Source organism: Palaemon carinicauda, chromosome 38 (genome assembly GCF_036898095.1).
Source record: "Palaemon carinicauda isolate YSFRI2023 chromosome 38, ASM3689809v2, whole genome shotgun sequence".
NCBI classification, from domain to species: Eukaryota; Metazoa; Arthropoda; class Malacostraca; order Decapoda; family Palaemonidae; genus Palaemon; species Palaemon carinicauda.
The window spans coordinates 34,540,697-34,559,580 of NC_090762.1; the positions used below are offsets into that span (position 1 = coordinate 34,540,697).

Sequence of the window (18,884 nt, forward strand, 5' to 3'; positions counted from 1 at the left end):
GAAAGGATACAAGTTAGTACATAAACTACAAGAGATGTAATGAACAATCAAAATAACATTTCAAGAACATTTAGATTTTTTTCTGCTTTTCCGACTGGGGTTATAGCTTGGATAATGTTTGTAAAGACGGTAATGTCTTGCGAGATATTTTACCATTGAAGAGGTTGATATAATTTACGTCATACTTATTTTTGCCGCACTGTGTGTGTGCTAACAGAAGCAGTTACGGTTTTAAGTATATTTTTCGGTTGTTCTTGGTCTCTCAATGTTACCCCTTGCCAGAGCCTAGCAATGTTGTCAGATGGGTTAGTCTAAAAATCCCCGAAATTCGTGATGAAATATCCCCAAACCAACCCAAAAATCCCCATTTCCAGATTTATATTTTCTCCTGATCATATAAGCTTTAATAATATAGAAATTACTCACTATACTTCATACAAGTGCAAGTAAACTAATTGCAACAATATAAAGTTTTATCCATCTCTGTTTTTTCTCCATAGAAATTAGTACAGAATATCCCCATCACACCCAAAATCCCCAAATAAATCTTCATATCTGGTAACATTGGGGCCTAGTTTTCTTAATATTACTAGATAGTGTTTAGTATTTCCCAATTTGTTCCCCTTGGAAATTGCCCCAAGAAAATTGCCATGAGAACTTCAACCTCCAATCCTGCACATATTTTAAACTGCACTATATTAAAAAAAAGTGCAAGTGGTGTCTTCTTAATAAATGTCTTCTGAAACATTTGTATTTCACAATTCCTCTGTCTTGGGTTTGAGTTCTCTTGCTTGAGGGAACACTCGGGCACACTATTCTATCTAATTTCTTTTCATGTTGTTTTGTTAAAGTATTATAGTTTATATATGAAATATTTATTTTAATGTTGTTACTGTCCTTAAGATATATTTTTTTTCATTTTTTCCTTTCCTCACTGGGCTATTTTCCCTGTTGGTGCCCCTGGGCTTATAGCATCCTGCTTTTCCATCTAGGGTTGTAGATTAATAATAATAATAATAATAATAATAATAATAATAATAATAATAATAATAATTCACAGTAAAGTTTAAATTCAGCCACTTTAGTTAGCAATTACGCAATTTCCCCATCCTTGTTTCTATACATTATTTATTTTTTTATTGTTTATCGGAGCTTCATAACATGTAAGTCTCTGTGTAAAAAGGAACTTCCTTAAATCCAATCTGGCTGATTTTCATTTCTCTTTGAAATTAGTCGTACTGTCCTACACTTTATTAATTTCCCGGGAATTTTATCAGAAAATATGTATTCCAGAAGCTTACTCTGATCTTGCATGTCCTAATTCTAGTTGATTTAGTTTTGAATTTCCTTTTAGATGGGCATAGATATTAATAAAAACTGCCGTGGTGTGATAGGAGCAATCCCTAGACCTAAAGGCCTAGACCTAACACAATAGACCATGTACTGCACCCTTCTGCATCAGTGCTCTCTTTGACATTTTATTTTTTATTCTTTTACCTTTCTATCGCTCAATATCAGATGAACCGTAGTGAAAATTCTCTTACATTACTGGTTTAAGAATATTGAAATTTAAGGTAAAAAAATACATTGTATGTGTAAGTACAAATAAGTACAGTATAAGTACAAGATCAAATGTATGTAAAGATGTTAATGGTAGGTCTTAGAATACATCCTTATTTAACTAAGTAAGGTTCATATGACTTGAATGTCCCCGTCCTTAAAACTCCCAACATATATGAAACAAACCTTCTCCCTTAGCCGTAACCTATTGCAGGGATACATCCTAACCTAAACTAGTGCGCCGTGTTTTGGCTTAAACTTTTTCGCTGTATTGTTAACCCATATCAAAATTTGATTACTGTTGTACCTTTATTTTATTAAGTAAGACCATTTGTAGAAGTTAATTTTTTTATCCAGAAAGTAAATGAAAGAGGGTTGACTTTCTTAAGAAGGTTTTACTAAAGGCTACTTGGTATTTTTCATATATGGTGCTTAACTGCCCAAGTATGGGTTTTAAGTATGCGTTATTTGTAAATTGATAGCAAAATTTATCACTTCATGAGGAGCATTTCAATTACAATACTTATTAGTGAATTTTTGGTAAAGATTCAATCTCGTATAAAACTATTTAGGATTTCATCCATTTCCTCATAACTTTTATTAAAAGAAAATTGAAATTTTTATATTTACACTTCAAGTTTGGTTTTACGTACCCAGTGTTTATGAAATCCTGCAGAACGGATTTTGAGCGAAGCGAAAAATCTATTTTTGGGTGAGATAGCCATGGCGTCCTGATGGAAGGTTCCTTTTTGGTAGCTTCCTTGGGTAAATAACTACTAAGATATTCCCAGAGAGTTTAACCACAGGTTATCACAGAATTCTAACTTCTGGAGCGAGTATCCTAAAGGTTTCCCTTTAAGACATCGTATATCAACAGGGGACGCATGTATTAACGCGCCACATAGCTATCTACACCCCGAACAGAGTTAATGCTTCGGTGTGTAAGGGCTGAGAATAGCTGGGAGCCGTTCCATAGCTAATCTCATTCGTGGCTACTACTGATACTCGAGACGTAAACAAACGGGCGCCATTGCTTAAATGACGTCACGTCCGTCTTCATCCTGAAGCCAGTTGCTTGCCCATCACCATGATACAGCAGAGCAGGGTGGGACCTAAAAACTGGACGAAGTAGCAGGGAGGGTCCATCAGGACGCCATGGCTATCTCACCCAAAAATAGATTTTTCGCTTCGCTCAAAATCCGTTTTTTGGGCTCAAGCCATGGCGTCCTGATGGAAGAATACCAGAGAATCAATGTATCGTGGTATATTTTCCCCTATTAGTAAGTGCCAAGGCATTGACAAAATAGCATAGTAATCTTAGTAAAGTACCGTAGGGAAGAATCATCCTGCCCCCCTTGGCAGTGAAGTTCCCACGGGCCATGCCGACGTCAAAGTGGTATTGAAGGGCTATTCATCCTGATAGAAGAACTTGAAGAACTTGGAGACGAAGCCGAATGTTTGGCATTCGTATATTCTGAAAAGCAGACCAGTGGTGGTTGGGCACTGTGTGCTGAGAAGGGTGATTCATCTCCAGGGTATGAAGAGTAAGTATTCGTATTGGAACATTACATAATCAGAGTGAATATAAATTAAGAGTTAGTATCTTAATTTCTCCATAACCATAAGGAAAAAAGGGGACAATAAAACTATGACAGGCATGTATTTCATAGTAAGTAGGAGCTGATTGAGACGCACAGGTAATAAAATAGAAATTTTATTTCACAAATGCAGAAATTAAATGAATTGCAGCAATAAGTAAAGTTCATTTACAGTAATTATAATGTACATAGTAATAAAGACTTGCTCTTGAATCTGAAAAGGAATTTCAAGTTTATTAGTAGGCACTCGTTCTCGAGGAACGTAAGTCTTTGATTAAAAACACATCATGCTCAGGGCATGCGGCACTTGTGTGACAACTATGACATTTCACCTGGGATAAGAACAGTTATAAAAGCACTAAGTGTTTTCGACATCACTATGTATCGCTCGAGGGTCAACATAGGCACCCGAAGATTTAGAGTCCCAAGTAACTTACTGTTCTATGCAGAGTTAGGTGCAGGTTTCATAACACTACCTGCGGCTACCACAAAATGTTTGACTTCGTGCACTTGTTTCGCATAATGTTTAAAGAAAACGCGCGAGGACTTCCAGCCTGTGAAGTTTTTAAGGCTTTCAAAGTCCATACTCTGAAAGAAATTCAGAGATGATGCAACTTTCCTAGGATCATGACCGGCGGGTGTACTGTCAGGATCCGCTCTGCGAATGAAGTAGGTGATTTTCGCTCTTAATTGTTTCAGTGACAGGTCGCTGCCCGATGTTTCTCCTTTGAAGAGTTGGCCTCCACCAAAGTTCGAAGTTCTGCGAAGATAGACCTTGAGGCTCTCTACTGGGCATAGAGAGACATCTTCCTTCAGGGGGCATATTCTCCAGGGGCCCCATCTTTTGGTGGGTAATTCATTTTTGGCGAGAAACGTCGGATCAGGGGAGAGGGTAACGTCTCCTGTATCGGTAAACAGGATGTGTCCTTCCTCTCTTGATAATGCCACTATTTCGCTGACTCGAGCTCCCGAAGCAAGAGCAAAGAGAAATATAACTTTCTGAGTCAGATCCTTGAGAGGGCATGAATCATTATCCAAGTTGGAGGCGAAATGGAGCACCTTGTCTAATGACCAGGAGATCGGTTTCGGTGGGGGTGCTGGGCGTAGGCGAGCACATGCTTTCGGTAGTTTATTGAAGATGTCGCTGGACAGATCAATTTGGAAGGCATACAGAATTGGTCTGGTCAAGGCCGATTTGCAGGTTGAAATCGTATTGGCTGCTAATCCCTGTCCATGAAGGTGAATAAAGAAGGACATGCAGAAATCAATTGTGATTTCTTTAGGATTTTTTGTCTTGACGAAGGAGACCCATTTCCTCCAGGATGATTCGTATTGCCGTCTTGTGGATTCGGTCTTGTATTCCTCGAGGAAGTCCAGACTTTTCTTCGAGATCCCAAACCTCTTCTTTGCGGCTAGGGAGAGAAAATCATGAGATGAAGGTCCTTGATTTTCGATGATGAAGCGAAGACAGTCGACTTCTGTACTTGTTGGGAGAGAACTGGGCCCGGGAGAGGGATCAGCTTGGGCTGCAGCTCCAGGACCAGGGGGGTACCAGTTGCTCCGGGGCCACTTGGGAGCCACTAGGGCCGCTGTCCCTTTGAAGGTTCTCAGTTTGGAGAGGACTTTCAGCAGAAGGTTGGTGGGAGGGAACAGGTAGATCTTGGACCATCTGTTCCAGTCCAGTGACATGGCATCCACTGCTTCTGCCTTGGGGTCCTCGTACGGGGCCACATACCGAGGAAGTTGATTGTTGTCGCTCGTTGCGAAGAGATCTATCTGAAGTTCTGGGACTTGGTGAGAGATGAAGGAGAACGATCTTGCGTCTAGAGACCATTCCGACTCTATCGGGTTTGTTCGAGATAGAGCATCCGCTGTCACGTTGCGGAATCCTTGTAGGTGAACTGCAGACAGGTGCCACTTCTTCTTCTCTGCCAGACGGAAGATTGGGAGAAGCACCTGATTTATCTGGGGCGATCTTGAGCCTTGGCGATTGAGACAACGAACTACCACCGAGTTGTCTAGGGTTAGACGAATGTGGATCGAGGGAGGCGGGGATAATTTCTTCAGAGTTAGAAGGACCGCCATGGCCTCCAAGATGTTTATGTGGAACGTCTTGAACAGGGGAGACCAGGTGCCTTGAGCCTGTTTTTGGTGGGAGTGACCTCCCCAACCCTCCAGCGAAGCGTCCGTGTGGATGTTGAGTGATGGAGGAGGGTGTTGAAGAGGAATGGACCTTTTCAGGGCCTTTGCTTCCGACCACGGCTTGAGGAGAAGTCGAAGTCTGTTTGGGAGCTGTCTCTTGAGGTCTCTTCGAGCGATGGATGCAGAACGTCTCCAGACTCCCGCGGCATCCTTTAGCTGTGCACGAAGCACTGGGTTTGTTACTGAGGCGAACTGTAGAGAGCCTAGAACTCGTTCCTGCTGGCGTCTTGAAATTCGTTTGGATTTCAGTAGTCGCTTGACAGACCCTGCTATTTCCTTCCTTTTCTTCTGGGGGATGGAAAGGCGGTGTGACTGAAGGTTCCATTGGATTCCTAACCACTGGAACTTCTGAGCTGGAGAGAGGCGAGATTTCTTCTCGTTGATCTTGAATCCCAGGTGTTCTAGGTACTGGGTGACTTTGTTGCAAGATTTTACACAATCTTCGGGCGATGGAGCCCAGACTAGCCAGTCGTCGAGGTAGGCCATCACCTGGACGTTTCGGAGGCGGAGCTGTTGTACTATGGCGTCCGCCAGCTTTGTGAAGATCCGAGGGGCCACATTGAGGCCGAAGGGCATGGCCCGGAAGGCGTAGCTTTTCCTTTGGAGTCGAAATCCTAGGTAGGAGGAAGCGTGATGGTTCATTGGAACGTGCCAGTAGGCATCCGCCAGGTCTATGGAGACCGTGTAGTAACCTCGAGGCAGAAGAGTCCTTATTTGTTGAAGAGTCAGCATCTTGAACTTGTCGTTCGCTATGAACTTGTTGAGGGGGGATAAGTCCAGAATGACTCTGAGTTTGTCGGAGTCTTTCTTGGGGACACAAAACAGTCTTCCTTGGAACCTGGTGGACTTTACCCTCCTTATCACCTTCTTGTTCAAGAGATCTAGGACATATTCTTCCAGAAGGGGGGTTGATTGTTGGAAGAACTGCTGGAATGTTGGGGGTGGTTGAGTCCAACTCCAGCCTAGACCCTTCTTGACGATGCTGTGTGCCCAGGGATCGAAGGTCCAACGATCCTGGAATTGGCGGAGTCTTCCTCCCACCGGAAGCACTTCATTGCTTCTGGTGTCCCGAGGGCTTGCTGCCTCGGCCGCTAGCTCCCTTTCCTCCTCTGCCTCTGGAGGGACGGCGAGACGCGTCTCTGCCTGCACCTCTGTTTGAGCCTCTACCTTTGGGACGAAAGGTAGTCGTCTGTTGCTCGAAAGCAGGGGTGAAGACCGGTGACTGTGACAACACCGGTTGGGTGACCAATTGAAAGGTCTGTTGTGGCTGAGCTGCCACTTGGGAGGTAGCGGGTCCCGGAAACTGACGTCTTGGTTGACGTTGCTGGGGTTTCTGTTTTGAGGATTTCCTCTTAGGTTGAGGTCCGTCGTCCTGAGAGGGTTTCCTCTTCCTTGACATGCCCCACTTGTGGAGAAGGTTCCTATTCTCCGTGGCGGCTTTGTCGGTGATTTCCTTCACAAGGTCAGAAGGAAAGAGGTGTTTGCCCCAGATGTTGGAGGAAATCAGTCTCCGGGGTTCGTGTTTCACAGTGGCACCTGCGAACACGAATTCACGACAGGCTCTCCGAGCCTTCATGAAGTGGTACAAGTCCTTCATCACGGTTGCCATGTGGGATTTGGAAAGTACCATGTAGTGGTCTGGTACTCTGGTGTCACAGGCCATAATTTCAAGTTGGACTTGGTGGGACATGGATGCTGCGAGCCTCTCCTTCGTATCTTGTTCCCGACGAAGGAGGTGATCGTTGAGCTTCGGGAGGTCTTCGTTAAACTGACGTCCGGCGACGTCAGGATCTAGCTTTCCCACGACGAACGTATGCTGGATGTCCTTCCAGTGTCGAGCGTCAGGGGGAGTAACTATGGAGAAGGGTCTGCACTCCTCCAGTGCAGGGCAGGCTTTCCCCTCTTCCACAGCTTTAAGGCACGCAGCGAAGGCCTTTTCCAAGAATGGAAGTACCGTATTTTCAGGTGCGACATAAGTAGGGTGCTTCTTGCTCAGGGCCGGAAGCTTAGAGCAGGTAAAACCCCTACTCTTGAACGTGTTGGCTAGCATAGCCTGAGCCTTCGCGAGATCGAACACTATCTCTTCCTTCGGTTCGGTCTCTTCTTTAGAGGCAGGTTCAGAGCGAAGTCGGACGTAACAGTCCGGGTAGGCCTCGAAGTTTGGGAAGAACTCCACGTCTTCCAAAGGGACCGTGCCGATCTTGTCGCTGACGAAGATCCTGCCGGTCGCGATAACCATATGCTCAGCATACCTCCATGGGTTGGCATGTGAGCAAGCGGGGAGATCCTTAACCGAAATCCTCTTCGGTTCTCTGGATCCCATCATGGACCTGATGAACTCCTGATTCTCCTTTAACCTGTCGTCCATGACGGCTCTAATCAACCGGATCATTTCTTGAGTGGATGAAGAGGGATCCGGGGTCGTGGAGGTAGACGGGATAGACACTTCCGTCGGTGTAGGAGTAGGGGCGGAGATGGAAGGAGGAGCGACCTCTTGCTCCGACTCGGCGTATTCCACCTGGTCTTCATCATCTTCAGCTCCTTGAGCCATAAGGGTCTTCTCCGTGTCTTCCGAGACATCCGACATATGTTCGTCATCTTCGGAATCCAGGTGGCACTCGTGCATGGACTGGGCCATGACAACATCAGGTTCCACTGTAATTTGGACAGTGGGGATCACATCCTTGGGTACCACTGAATCAGGGGAGGCCTTAGGGAACAGGAGTGACCTCATTTCTTCAGTGGCCAGGTACGGTCCGGTGGCATTTTTCTGGAAGCCATGCACCCACTTGCGTAGCTTCTCCCGAGAAGTGTCCCTGACCTCCGCTGAGGGAGGGTTATGGAAGGCATCAACTAGGTGAGCCTGGCAGACCGTACAATTCAGTGGATCCCAGAATTTCAGATCCCCTTTCTTGTTAGCACAAGGGGCGTGAGTCCTGCAAGCCGTATGCCCGTAGAAGTGCGGGCGTTTCACAGCGCAGAAGTCGAAGTCACACTTCATCTGCTCCTCCTGTGGAAGAAAGAGAAAATGAGTATGGGGGGAGTCATAAGAGTGGTTCTTAAGCTAAGTTAAGATTAATCATTAATTTTAACTTAAAGAAAGGGTGTGATGCATAGAGATTGAAGTAGTAAAGAAAACATACTCCATGCATCCCGCCCGGCTGGCTACCGCAAGCTTTATCCCTGGATAATCCGAGATGGCCGAAGGCACAGGATAGTATACCTTAAAATTCCACAGGGCAATGGAATTCCATGGAAAAAACCAAGGATAAGTTTGGGACCGAGATCACTCAGTCCCAAATTAGGGGCTAACAGGTCCCTTAGGGTAACTGCTTCCGGCAACCAGCCGCACTAAGATGCACGCAGCATGCTGGAATTTTGAAGAATGCAAAGAGACAGCATGATTACTAATAGAACAGTACCAAAGCACTGATCTAAAGAGTGTAAACAGGCCATCTGTTTGCAGTGTAGGGCTATCAGTATACAAGTGATAGCTAGTAGAAGGGGGTGCAAGTAGTCTTGACGCCTCCGGGAGGTTCCGGCAGACCTCCGGCACGCTGGAGGCCGCTCCAGCAGAGTTTCTGGCATTAGAACAGACAAAATGTAAGTCAAGAGTAATACCAGGGTGGCGGCCGCCGGCAGAGGAGCGGCGACTCCGGCAGTCGGAGGATGCCGGATTGGTGACTGGGACAAGGATGGTTATAGCTGAACCAGGTTGCCGGCAGTGGATGCCGGCACTCCGGTGGCCGACCGGCAGGCGGACGGCGAAGCTAGGAGGAAGGAGGAGAGCCATCGGCGGGAACCGGCGGCGGTCGACAGTCCCCCGGCAAGCGGGGGGGGGGCTGGCGGCATGAGGGTAGGGGAGAGTCACCAAGGTAGTAGGCGGGTATCGCCGACAGTGGAGGCGGCAAGGGACCGGCACCCGGATAGTGAGAGAGACAGGGGGAGGGATGTAAGAAGTCCAGTCATGGACTCCCAGACATCCCCCCCTGAGAGGGTGTACCCATGATAGAGGCAGGCTCTATCACCCAGGAGCAGGGGTCACAGAGGACTGGGAGCTAGGGTAGCCCAAGGGAGGGCTAGGGGACACCCAAAGAGGGGGGAGACCTCCACATGCAGAACACATCCAGTGGCTAACCCCATAGGACACTACGAAGGGTATATGTACCAGAGCGGACTGCACATGGAAGCTCAAGGTAGCCCTATCACTCCACCCTAAGGAGGAGTTGTAGGACAGGGGACAGATGGGTATAGACTAACCTAAGTGTAGGCTAGGCTATACAAGAGATAGGTGGGGAGGGGAGAAGAGAAGAATCTTCCAAGGAAGGGGTTCTGTACCAGAGCGGCCACTAGGGAAAGGGAGGACACTCCCTAACCTAAGATAAGGCAGCCAGGCTGAAACGGTGCATGGGTACAGTTTCAGCAGGGGACAGAGTAACCTTCCAAAACCTAACCTAGAGCAGGGCTAAGAGCCCTGAACTAGGAAAGATAGAAGATATATCGCTATCGCAGGACAGTCATAGACTATTCCTAGCCATAGAGGAAGGGCTAGCCTTTCCTCACTCTCGGACGCAACCCTAAGGGGGGTTCATTCCCTTAGGGAGGACTGAGAGGCGATAAATACTCCATTAGACACTTGATCCCTCTATTTAGAAAGGGAATCAAGGCTAAACAGAGGGAATGCCAAGGCAGGGGATGAAGGAAGCATATAGGGGTCCTACAAGTAGGTTAGGTTAGGAAGGGACACTAACTAACCTATCCCCTATATGGTCCCTGAAGGCGAAAAAACACTTGCATCACGGTCGAAAGTATTGTAAAATAATGCCACTATCTTCATAACTTAGCCTAGGATCACTAATAAAATCATGCATGAACACTTATATATAGGCGCTCTGGCCTGGGGGCTATAGTAGCCGACTGGTATGAGGTCAATCGATGACCGATAAAAAGCGTCGAAACACGATATAAAAGTTCCTAGCTATGAAGACTAAATAAACTAATGTAATCGATTAGTAAATAAGGCCGGAAGCGTTGTTGTGGCTAACTAAATAAGGCATGCATAACAACAACGACGCCATAAAATGGCGGGTCCGGTAGAGGCACAGCTCTGCCACAAAACAGCAATTATCTCGGAAAGTAATATTTACTTTACGGTCAGAGCTTAACTAAACAATACTGGAACCTTGTACTCAACTTTCCAGAAGAAGGCGAGGCTGAAGGTAGCGACATTACGTAGATGCAAAGCGATAAGTAAAGCACAGGGAAAATCCGTCTAAGTAGGGCGAGCTACTGAACAAAGGATGAAGACGGACGTGACGTCATTTAAGCAATGGCGCCCGTTTGTTTACGTCTCGAGTATCAGTAGTAGCCACGAATGAGATTAGCTATGGAACGGCTCCCAGCTATTCTCAGCCCTTACACACCGAAGCATTAACTCTGTTCGGGGTGTAGATAGCTATGTGGCGCGTTAATACATGCGTCCCCTGTTGATATACGATGTCTTAAAGGGAAACCTTTAGGATACTCGCTCCAGAAGTTAGAATTCTGTGATAACCTGTGGTTAAACTCTCTGGGAATATCTTAGTAGTTATTTACCCAAGGAAGCTACCAAAAAGGAACCTTCCATCAGGACGCCATGGCTTGAGCCCAAAAAAGGAAAATTTATATGAATCCAAGAATAACGGAGATCTTCGTTTTAAAATTCCATGAGTTTTTATTGGCTTGAAAGCTAATTCAAAATAAAAAAAAATATTTTGCAAAGATGCTTTCTTTATTTGTTTGTTACTTGAACGCTTTGTTTATTACTTTATGACCTAATGAAAGATTACAGTGGGAATTTTAATAATGGCCTAACAGAATAAGAAATAAATATCTTTCATATTAATAATAAAAAAAAGCTGCTTTCATTGTCAATGGGTTACTCCATTCAACTCTGGATGTCAGACAGAAATTTACTTATTAACCCTTTTACCCCCAGGTTATTTGGAACTCTCCAACCCTTAACCCTCAGGGGTTATTTTTTTTCAAGCACATTTTGCAGTATATTTTTTTTTTTAAATTGCGTTAACAGCCTTAATTTTCATCATAGAGAGGTCAGGTTGGTCTCATTCTCTTGGAAAATGCTGGAAGTTTCTCAAAATATTATCAAAAATATGCAAAAAAAAAATGTAAATATCATTTTTTTGCAAGGACGTACTGGTACATCCATGGGGGTAAAGGGACGAGTTTTGTGAAACGTACCAGTACTGTACGTCCTTTGGGGGTAAAAGGGTTATTGTACAGTGTACCATAACCTTGCATTGTACATTGGTACAGTGCATATAATAACTCAAGTTTAATGGTTTTAAAGGCCACTCATGAATGGCAGAGGCAAGGGACAGTGACATTGCCCTATCAAGCAGGACAATGCCCTAGAGACTGATCATATACTGTATGTATGATCAGCGCCCAAGCTCCCTCTTCACCCATGCTAGGACCAAGGAGGGCCAGGCAATGTGTCGTGAATTTCACTTCGACAATTATATGATAAGTTCTAAGCCCGATGTTAAGGGCGGATAACAAGACCTTGAAGAGGTAAGACTCCCAAAACCGTCCAGGAATCAAACAAATACGGCTACACTTTACAATTTTATTACAAAAATAGTTGTTTAAAAAAGGAATAACATATTAAAAACATTTACACTGCATAATAATGAAATATCCGACTTGAAATAATTTCACATGCTCGCAAAACACCAAGTCCACATCGGACTTAAAAGAAGAACAAAATGTACCCAATTTCAACAGAATGCCTTGGTAGACCACATACCAAGGCTTTCTATTGTAATTTAATGAATGACTCTGATCCCCAATCACAAGGATCACCGGAATATATATAGATACAAATCTCACATCACACTTACAAAAACTATAGGGAAACCGACCTGGTCATACAAGGGGCAGAGACGTAACAATTTTAGACAACTTACTTGTCCTGGGGATATTAGGCAAAAGAGGACGATCTGAGCTTTGCAGCTCCGACGAAAACTCTGATTTCCCGCGCTGACTAATGTGTCCTTGGCAGAGGGGAGGGAATTCTTACCTTATTAATTTATAAGGGGTTGGTTAAGCTTCTTTATTTGCCACAAGACTGAGAAACTGTTAAAGTCTTATTCTAAATACAAGTGGGGGTTTAATGATTCGGCTGAAGGCCATAATTTACCGTAATCCACCAGCTTAGGGAGTCCTTGGCTCTAAACATATACATAGGACATTTTCATCGTGGTACAGTAAAATGACGTTACATTCGTGATTCATGAATTACAAATACTCAATTTCTTTAATCTCCACTCCTTCCCTACCAGGTGGTTAAGTTTTAGGCCCTAATACCGTCTCGTATTAGACCATAGCCATTCGTCTCAACGCCCGCGAGATCTTCCAGCCTTCCCTCATTTTAACGTAACGTTTGTGGAGTTAAATGGCGGGACTTTCGAATGATCAGTTCGAAATTCCCGACACAATGGGTGGTGATTAGCTTTCATGAGAAAATTGCAAAAGTGCATATTATTTTATTTATATTAATGATAAATGTTTCATATTGTGATGCTTAAATGTTTTTATTTATTTCAGAATGAAACAAAAGTTCGAAAGAGAAATTGTTCAGGATCAAGGGACTATGACAGCCAACACAGCTCCCAGTGAAAAGTTTTTCAACGATGCCATTCACGGCATCATTCAGCTTCCTCCTCTTTGCGTTAAGGTTGTGGATACGCCTCAGTTTCAGAGACTAAGGTTCGTGTATTGCCAGTGCAATATTCAGATTTAAGATTTTATTCTTTATTAAGTCGTTACTATGTTAAAAGGAGATGCATTTTCAAAGACTTTCCATTACTTTTATGGTAATTTGGTTTATTGAATTTGGATGTTATTTACTGGAGTAACATAATTACATTTTAGTTTTATAAAAGGAAAATTCTTCAATGAATTCTGAGGCTTATATTTAAGCCTACAGTATTTAAACCTTGTCTATAATGTAAAAACAGCTTATGTATTGTCGCCCTAATTCTGATGAAATATTATTTGAGTCTTTTTCAGTAGATTAATACTTCTCTGTATAGAAATGTGTATGTGTAACAAATGTGAACCATTTTTCTCTTTGGATATGAAGACTGGATAAACCTCTTTATTGTATCGAGTCTGAACGGTACTAGAATACAATATAAAGTAAAATTCAAATAGAGCCTCAATAGTAAGGACGACTGAAGCTGCAGTTATTGAGAGATTATTATCAAGATAAATTTAACTTTTATAATATACTTTATTTCTATACTGTACTAACCTGATGTTCATAATTTGAAAAGCATTTCAGCTGAAGAGACACAGCAGAGAAAGCTTATAGCATTGTTTATTATGTATCTACTGTACATCATGAAACATATTTTAAGTGTATTCCTCATGTTTTAGATTTTAATTAGATTAATATAGACACATGTAAGATATTTCTTGAATACAATCAGGTTGATAGACTGTGCTGTGTGAGGGGTGGGGTACTGAATGTGTTAGCGTTGGCATGAGTGATAGTTTCATACATATTTTAATGCATTTTATATTAATTTAATTATCTATTTTTAGTTCTATCGGCTTTACACAAAGTTCCTTTGTTCTTTGGTTGATAAGTACAGTATTTCATAAAATTAGAAGTATTTTAGCGTATATAATGAAGTACATGTATACAGTATCTGTTTATTTATAGCGGAAAGTTATGGAGTAACATCCAGTGTAATTAGGCGATTCATGTCGAGTGAGTGATTGAAAGTTAAATTAAATAAATTAGGGCAAATAGGTTAATACAGCAAAATGTCAGTATATGTAAATGGTTTCTTTTTACATAATAAAGTACTGTACTCTATAATGTGTAGTTCCGACACTCAGTACAAACCCTTTCGCTCTTTATAGGGAATATGCTTCGGCAAAGCTGATAACTAACCGCAAGACTTAGCGAAGTATAACCACCTACCGCTAGTTTAGTTAGGGGGTGCTAGCAGGGGGTACACTGGCCATCCAGCTCACACACTCACCTGTTGTTTACCATCAATTTTGCTTTTGGTTCTGAGGAGTGCAGACGTGTCTCTCGCCCCCGTTACCAACTGGCTTTGACTTTTGCTCATTCAAGCAAGTTTTAGGTTTCGGAGATCTCGTCTTGTGGGCTTGCCTCGGCTGTCAAGGACCTCAGTGTGGCACCTTCATATTGGCTACTGAGACCGATCTCCATTCCCTTTATCTTGCTTGCAGGACTCTCCTCATAACGATTGTCGGGCGTAGCCATTCTTCCAATGGGTGAGATTCGGTAGACACTGAATTAAGAAGCCTAATGGGATTCTTCTCATTTAGGATTTTCCTTAAAGGTGAAGTACTGTAGTCCTTATTTTTTTCTCCGTTAGCTCGATCCCTCCACTCTAACTCCGCTCACTCGTTCTCTAGAGGATGGTCGAGTAGGAGTAATGGCCACTTGACCCCCAGTCAACCCTTGGGGTGCAGACAATGTCACTTCCCTTAGTGAAGCAATGGCTTTTGCCACCGTGGGAGTCTCTGTCGTTGCTCTTCCTTTGGGCCTTCAGGTCTGTCCCCTAAGGATGTGCTTTTTTTGAGAGTACAGTGTACTACAGGTAAGGGCACAGCGGGAGTGCATTTCTGTCTCCTTAAGGATTAACCACAGTTGTCATTTCCGAGAATTTGGAGGTATTCCACCAACAAAATTTCTCATTTCCTTAGCTGCAGCTCTCTCTGCATCTGCTCCCTTTGTTCCTACAGCTCCACTGTACGAATGAAAGCAGTTGCAACTGGTACTCCTTAGAGATACTAGTCAGGGATTTCTCTCTTTTGCCTCTTATTACTTGAGTATGAGGGTAACCCAGAAGCTGCTTGAATAAAAGCAGTTTCAACCAGTGCTCCTCGGAGTTACCAGTCAGAGTTTTTCTCTCTTGTGCCTCCTACTGCTGAAGTATGAGGATAACCCGAGAGCAGCTTCAACAGGTACTCCTCGGAGTTACCAGTCAGGGTTTTGTCTTTCGTGCCTCCTATTGCTGAAGTACAAGGGTAACCCAGAAGCTGCTTGAATGAAAGCAGTTTTAATTGGTGCTCCTTGAAGTTACCAGTACGGATTTTTCTCTCTATTGTTCGGCGTCAATGACCTCCGATATCAGGATGCCAGAGAATTCTAAATCAATCAATCTCTCTCATGCCTCCTAATACTGGAGTACGAGGGTAGCCCAGAATCTGCTAGGAGGGCAGCTTGAACTGGTACTCCTTGTTACTGTCAGGTTTTTCTCTCTTGTGCTTCCTTATGCTGGAGTACGAGGGTAACCCAGAAGCAGACTTAAGTTAGTCTTTTAAGCTTGCTGATTATGCGATCCGACAGAGCGCTAATTGCCCTTAGTCTTTGAAGCACAGAGCTTCTCCGCCCAGTGTAGAGTGCCTTTCTCGTCTGTGAGTGAGGCCCTCTTCATCTGTAGAGTTCCCCCACTGAGTATTCGGAACAAGGGCTCGATTCGTCAGGCCTTGATCAGCTCCTCAGAGAACCCAGATGGTGATGCTTCGATTCTTGTGAACCTTAACCCTTTAGGATTATTGCCTCAGAAGGTGATGCTGGCTTACTACTTGTGGTCTCTGCCTCTCCCATCATGTCCCTAGTGTCACATCGAGTCTCGTTAGCAATAGTCCTTTGGGGTTATTGCCACAGATGGCGATACCTGTCTACTGCTTGTGGTCACATATCCCATAATGCCCCTGGGGTACAACAAGTCTTTTGAGCTGTAACCCTTCGGGACACAACAAACCTCTTGAAATTTTGTAAGGACAGGCCCGTTGGGACCTACTGCTCTGGTTTTCTTAATGTAACGGGGGAAAACTTGGTTTTCCTGCTGTATGTTAATGCACAAAAACCTTTTCTAGTCTCACTCATGCCTCCTAATGCAGGAGCGTATTAGATTTCAGTACTTGACAACCTCCTTTGGGAATGCTGACAAGTGTTTGGCTCATGGATGAATGAATAAACCCTCTGTGGCGAGTTTTTCTCACAGAAAAGGGTCTGCTCAAACACCCCTGAGAATACCTCTACCCTTTTTCAAGAAAGGTAGCCCACCCAGACACCAAACGTTAACGAGGTAGACTGGTGAACTCCTCTCGCTTGACGAGGTCTGCAACATCCCCATAGTGAGATTCTGGCACAAGTTACTCCAGTTGCGCATGCACTCTTACCTTTACAATCGACAGGGAGGTGTAAATTTGTGCCAGTATAATCCCCCAGGGTTTTTGCTGCAGATAGGAATTCCTGCCACCCGCTTGGAGCCCCCGCATCCCACTGTTGTGCCCCAGGGCACAACGAGTCGTATGAGACATAATCCATCAGGGTTAGATGTCTTCGGAACTCTTATATGGTGCCGGTCTCTAATCCCCTGTGATCCCCGCCTCACCCCGTCATTCCCTTAGGACACAAGTTGCATGGCCTTTCTTATGACATACAGTACATTCTAGGGGATGGAGACAGGTAATACTCGGCTTCGTCCGTGAGTTCGTTGCTAAGACTCAAAATGCGGTTGTTGCAGTACCAAGATGCGGGCCCTTCTGGATGGAGAGTATTTGTTCTGGCCCTGATGATCCAGATCAGATTTTACTATGTTTGGGAGGGCTCTGAGGTCTTACCTCAAACGAACCACATAAGCTTGCTCACATGTTAATAAAATGTTTGTAAACATGGGCAGGGTCAAATGATAGTCATAAGGAATATGATTTCATAGATTCAACAGGTAATAGTTAGTACCTTGAATCCTGGTTCTTCCCCACAAGGGCGTAGACCCAGAGCTCATAATGCTAGGGTCAGTAGCATGTCCTTAGCATTCAAAAGTACTACTTTGTGATGCAGGTAATGCAAGAGGATGATTGGAAGCATCAGACAACCTTCACAGTCCACTACCTACAAGACTTAACAATCATGAACCTGGAAACCTCCATTGGTCCTGTGGTGGCTTCACAACATATGGTCTAAACACATAAAGCTCCCTTGTGGGACAAGTAGGAGTTGGTTGAGAGCAGACATTACCAGGGTTAGTCTGGGATAAAGTATAGAGTGACTGCCTCTTCTTTCTTGCGCTTCCCCTCTCTTGGGGTACAGCACCTTTGATACGGTGAAGCTTGCTTCCTCCATCTGCAGGTTGTACCATTTTCCCTTATGTAACCTGTTATATCCCCGTCCTTCCGGCTAGTTGGGAGTTGGGCAATGTCTAAGGTTAAGTCAGTATAGTTTGTTGCTCCAATAATTCTTACCTGGACAAGTCACAATGCTCAGTTCACACACACACACACACACACACACACACACACACACTGATTGCTCAGGTTGTTAACTCTCATACATACTCAAGAGTTTAGTGAGGTGCCAGGGTGTGCCTCTGATAAGTTTGTGCAAAGCATGGAGGCACATCACGGGTCAAAAGCTAGCCAGTTGGTTAAGGACTTCCACCCACCTAAGGGTTAGGCCTCCAAATAAAGAGCAGAATGGTTTTTATTAGGTGTTAAAACAAATAACAGATTTGGAAGTAATTTGTATTTTTCTTAACGATACAAACCTAGAGCTTTTCATACAGATTTTTCCTGTCATCACCTATCCCCCTGCAAGGCCTGCCTGCAAACAAAAGTAACTATATATCACAGGTGAGTGTGTGAGCAGTGTGGCTGGTCTACACCTTACTATCCCTCTCTAGCTAGCGGTGGGTGGTTATACCTCGTTTAAAGTTGTATGGCTAGTTACTAGCTTCACCAAAGCATATTCCCTATAAAGAGCTCAAATTTTGTTTTGTTAGAAAAACCACAAATTACTTGCAAATTTGTTATATTTTTAGTGTTTTTAAAGTGGGAAAACTACTGCTCTTGTACGTTGTATCTGTAAATGCTTATCTTTTTTTTTTTTTTTTTTTGGGGGGGGGGGCATTGTCTCTTGAGTACCATGTCTTAGTGCCAAAGTTCTGAATAGCCAAAGATTGATAATTTTGCAAAGAAAATATGTATTTTGTACCATATTTCAGTGCAGGTTTGATACTCTGTGCATTCATTCTAATCTCATTTTTAATCCACTGAACAATTTTTTTTTTTAATTTTCAGAATTCTAAGAGGAAAGTATCTGTTTAAAATTGTTTCTTTAGTATGATTAGCAAATGCATTTTTTTCAGCGTGCAGTGCGATACACAATATTCATTACTATGTATAAAGAAGGCCATTATACAAGACAATAATTTTGTCAAGGTGTTGTTATGTACATTTTTGTGAGCTTTATTGTTTAATGGCTGAATAGTGGGGTGCTTTTTTCTTTTATTAAATGTTTGGGCATTACTTAATTGCTTGATTCATAGGATCTTGGATTAAATTTCTACAGGTTTATTAAGCAACTTGGATCCAGTTACTTTGTGTACCCAGCAGCCTCTAGCAATCGTTTTGAGCATTCACTAGGGTAAGTGTTTGCATCCTGGGAGCTGGATGTAAACCATTCTTAGT

General features: G+C 43.6%; 1 protein-coding gene across 1 annotated transcript in view; it reads left to right on the forward strand.

Annotated features, from left to right (window-relative positions):
• LOC137630537 (deoxynucleoside triphosphate triphosphohydrolase SAMHD1-like) overlaps positions 1-18,878 on the forward strand; it is a 24,321-nt gene extending 5,443 nt beyond the window's left edge. The window contains exons 2-3 of the mRNA XM_068362054.1: positions 12,969-13,130; positions 18,766-18,878. Of these exons, the coding sequence (XP_068218155.1) occupies positions 12,970-13,130; positions 18,766-18,844 (240 nt within the window). The 5' untranslated portion in view covers position 12,969 and the 3' untranslated portion in view covers positions 18,845-18,878. The remainder of the gene's footprint in view (positions 1-12,968; positions 13,131-18,765) is intronic.
• Positions 18,879-18,884: the final 6 nt, after the last annotated feature.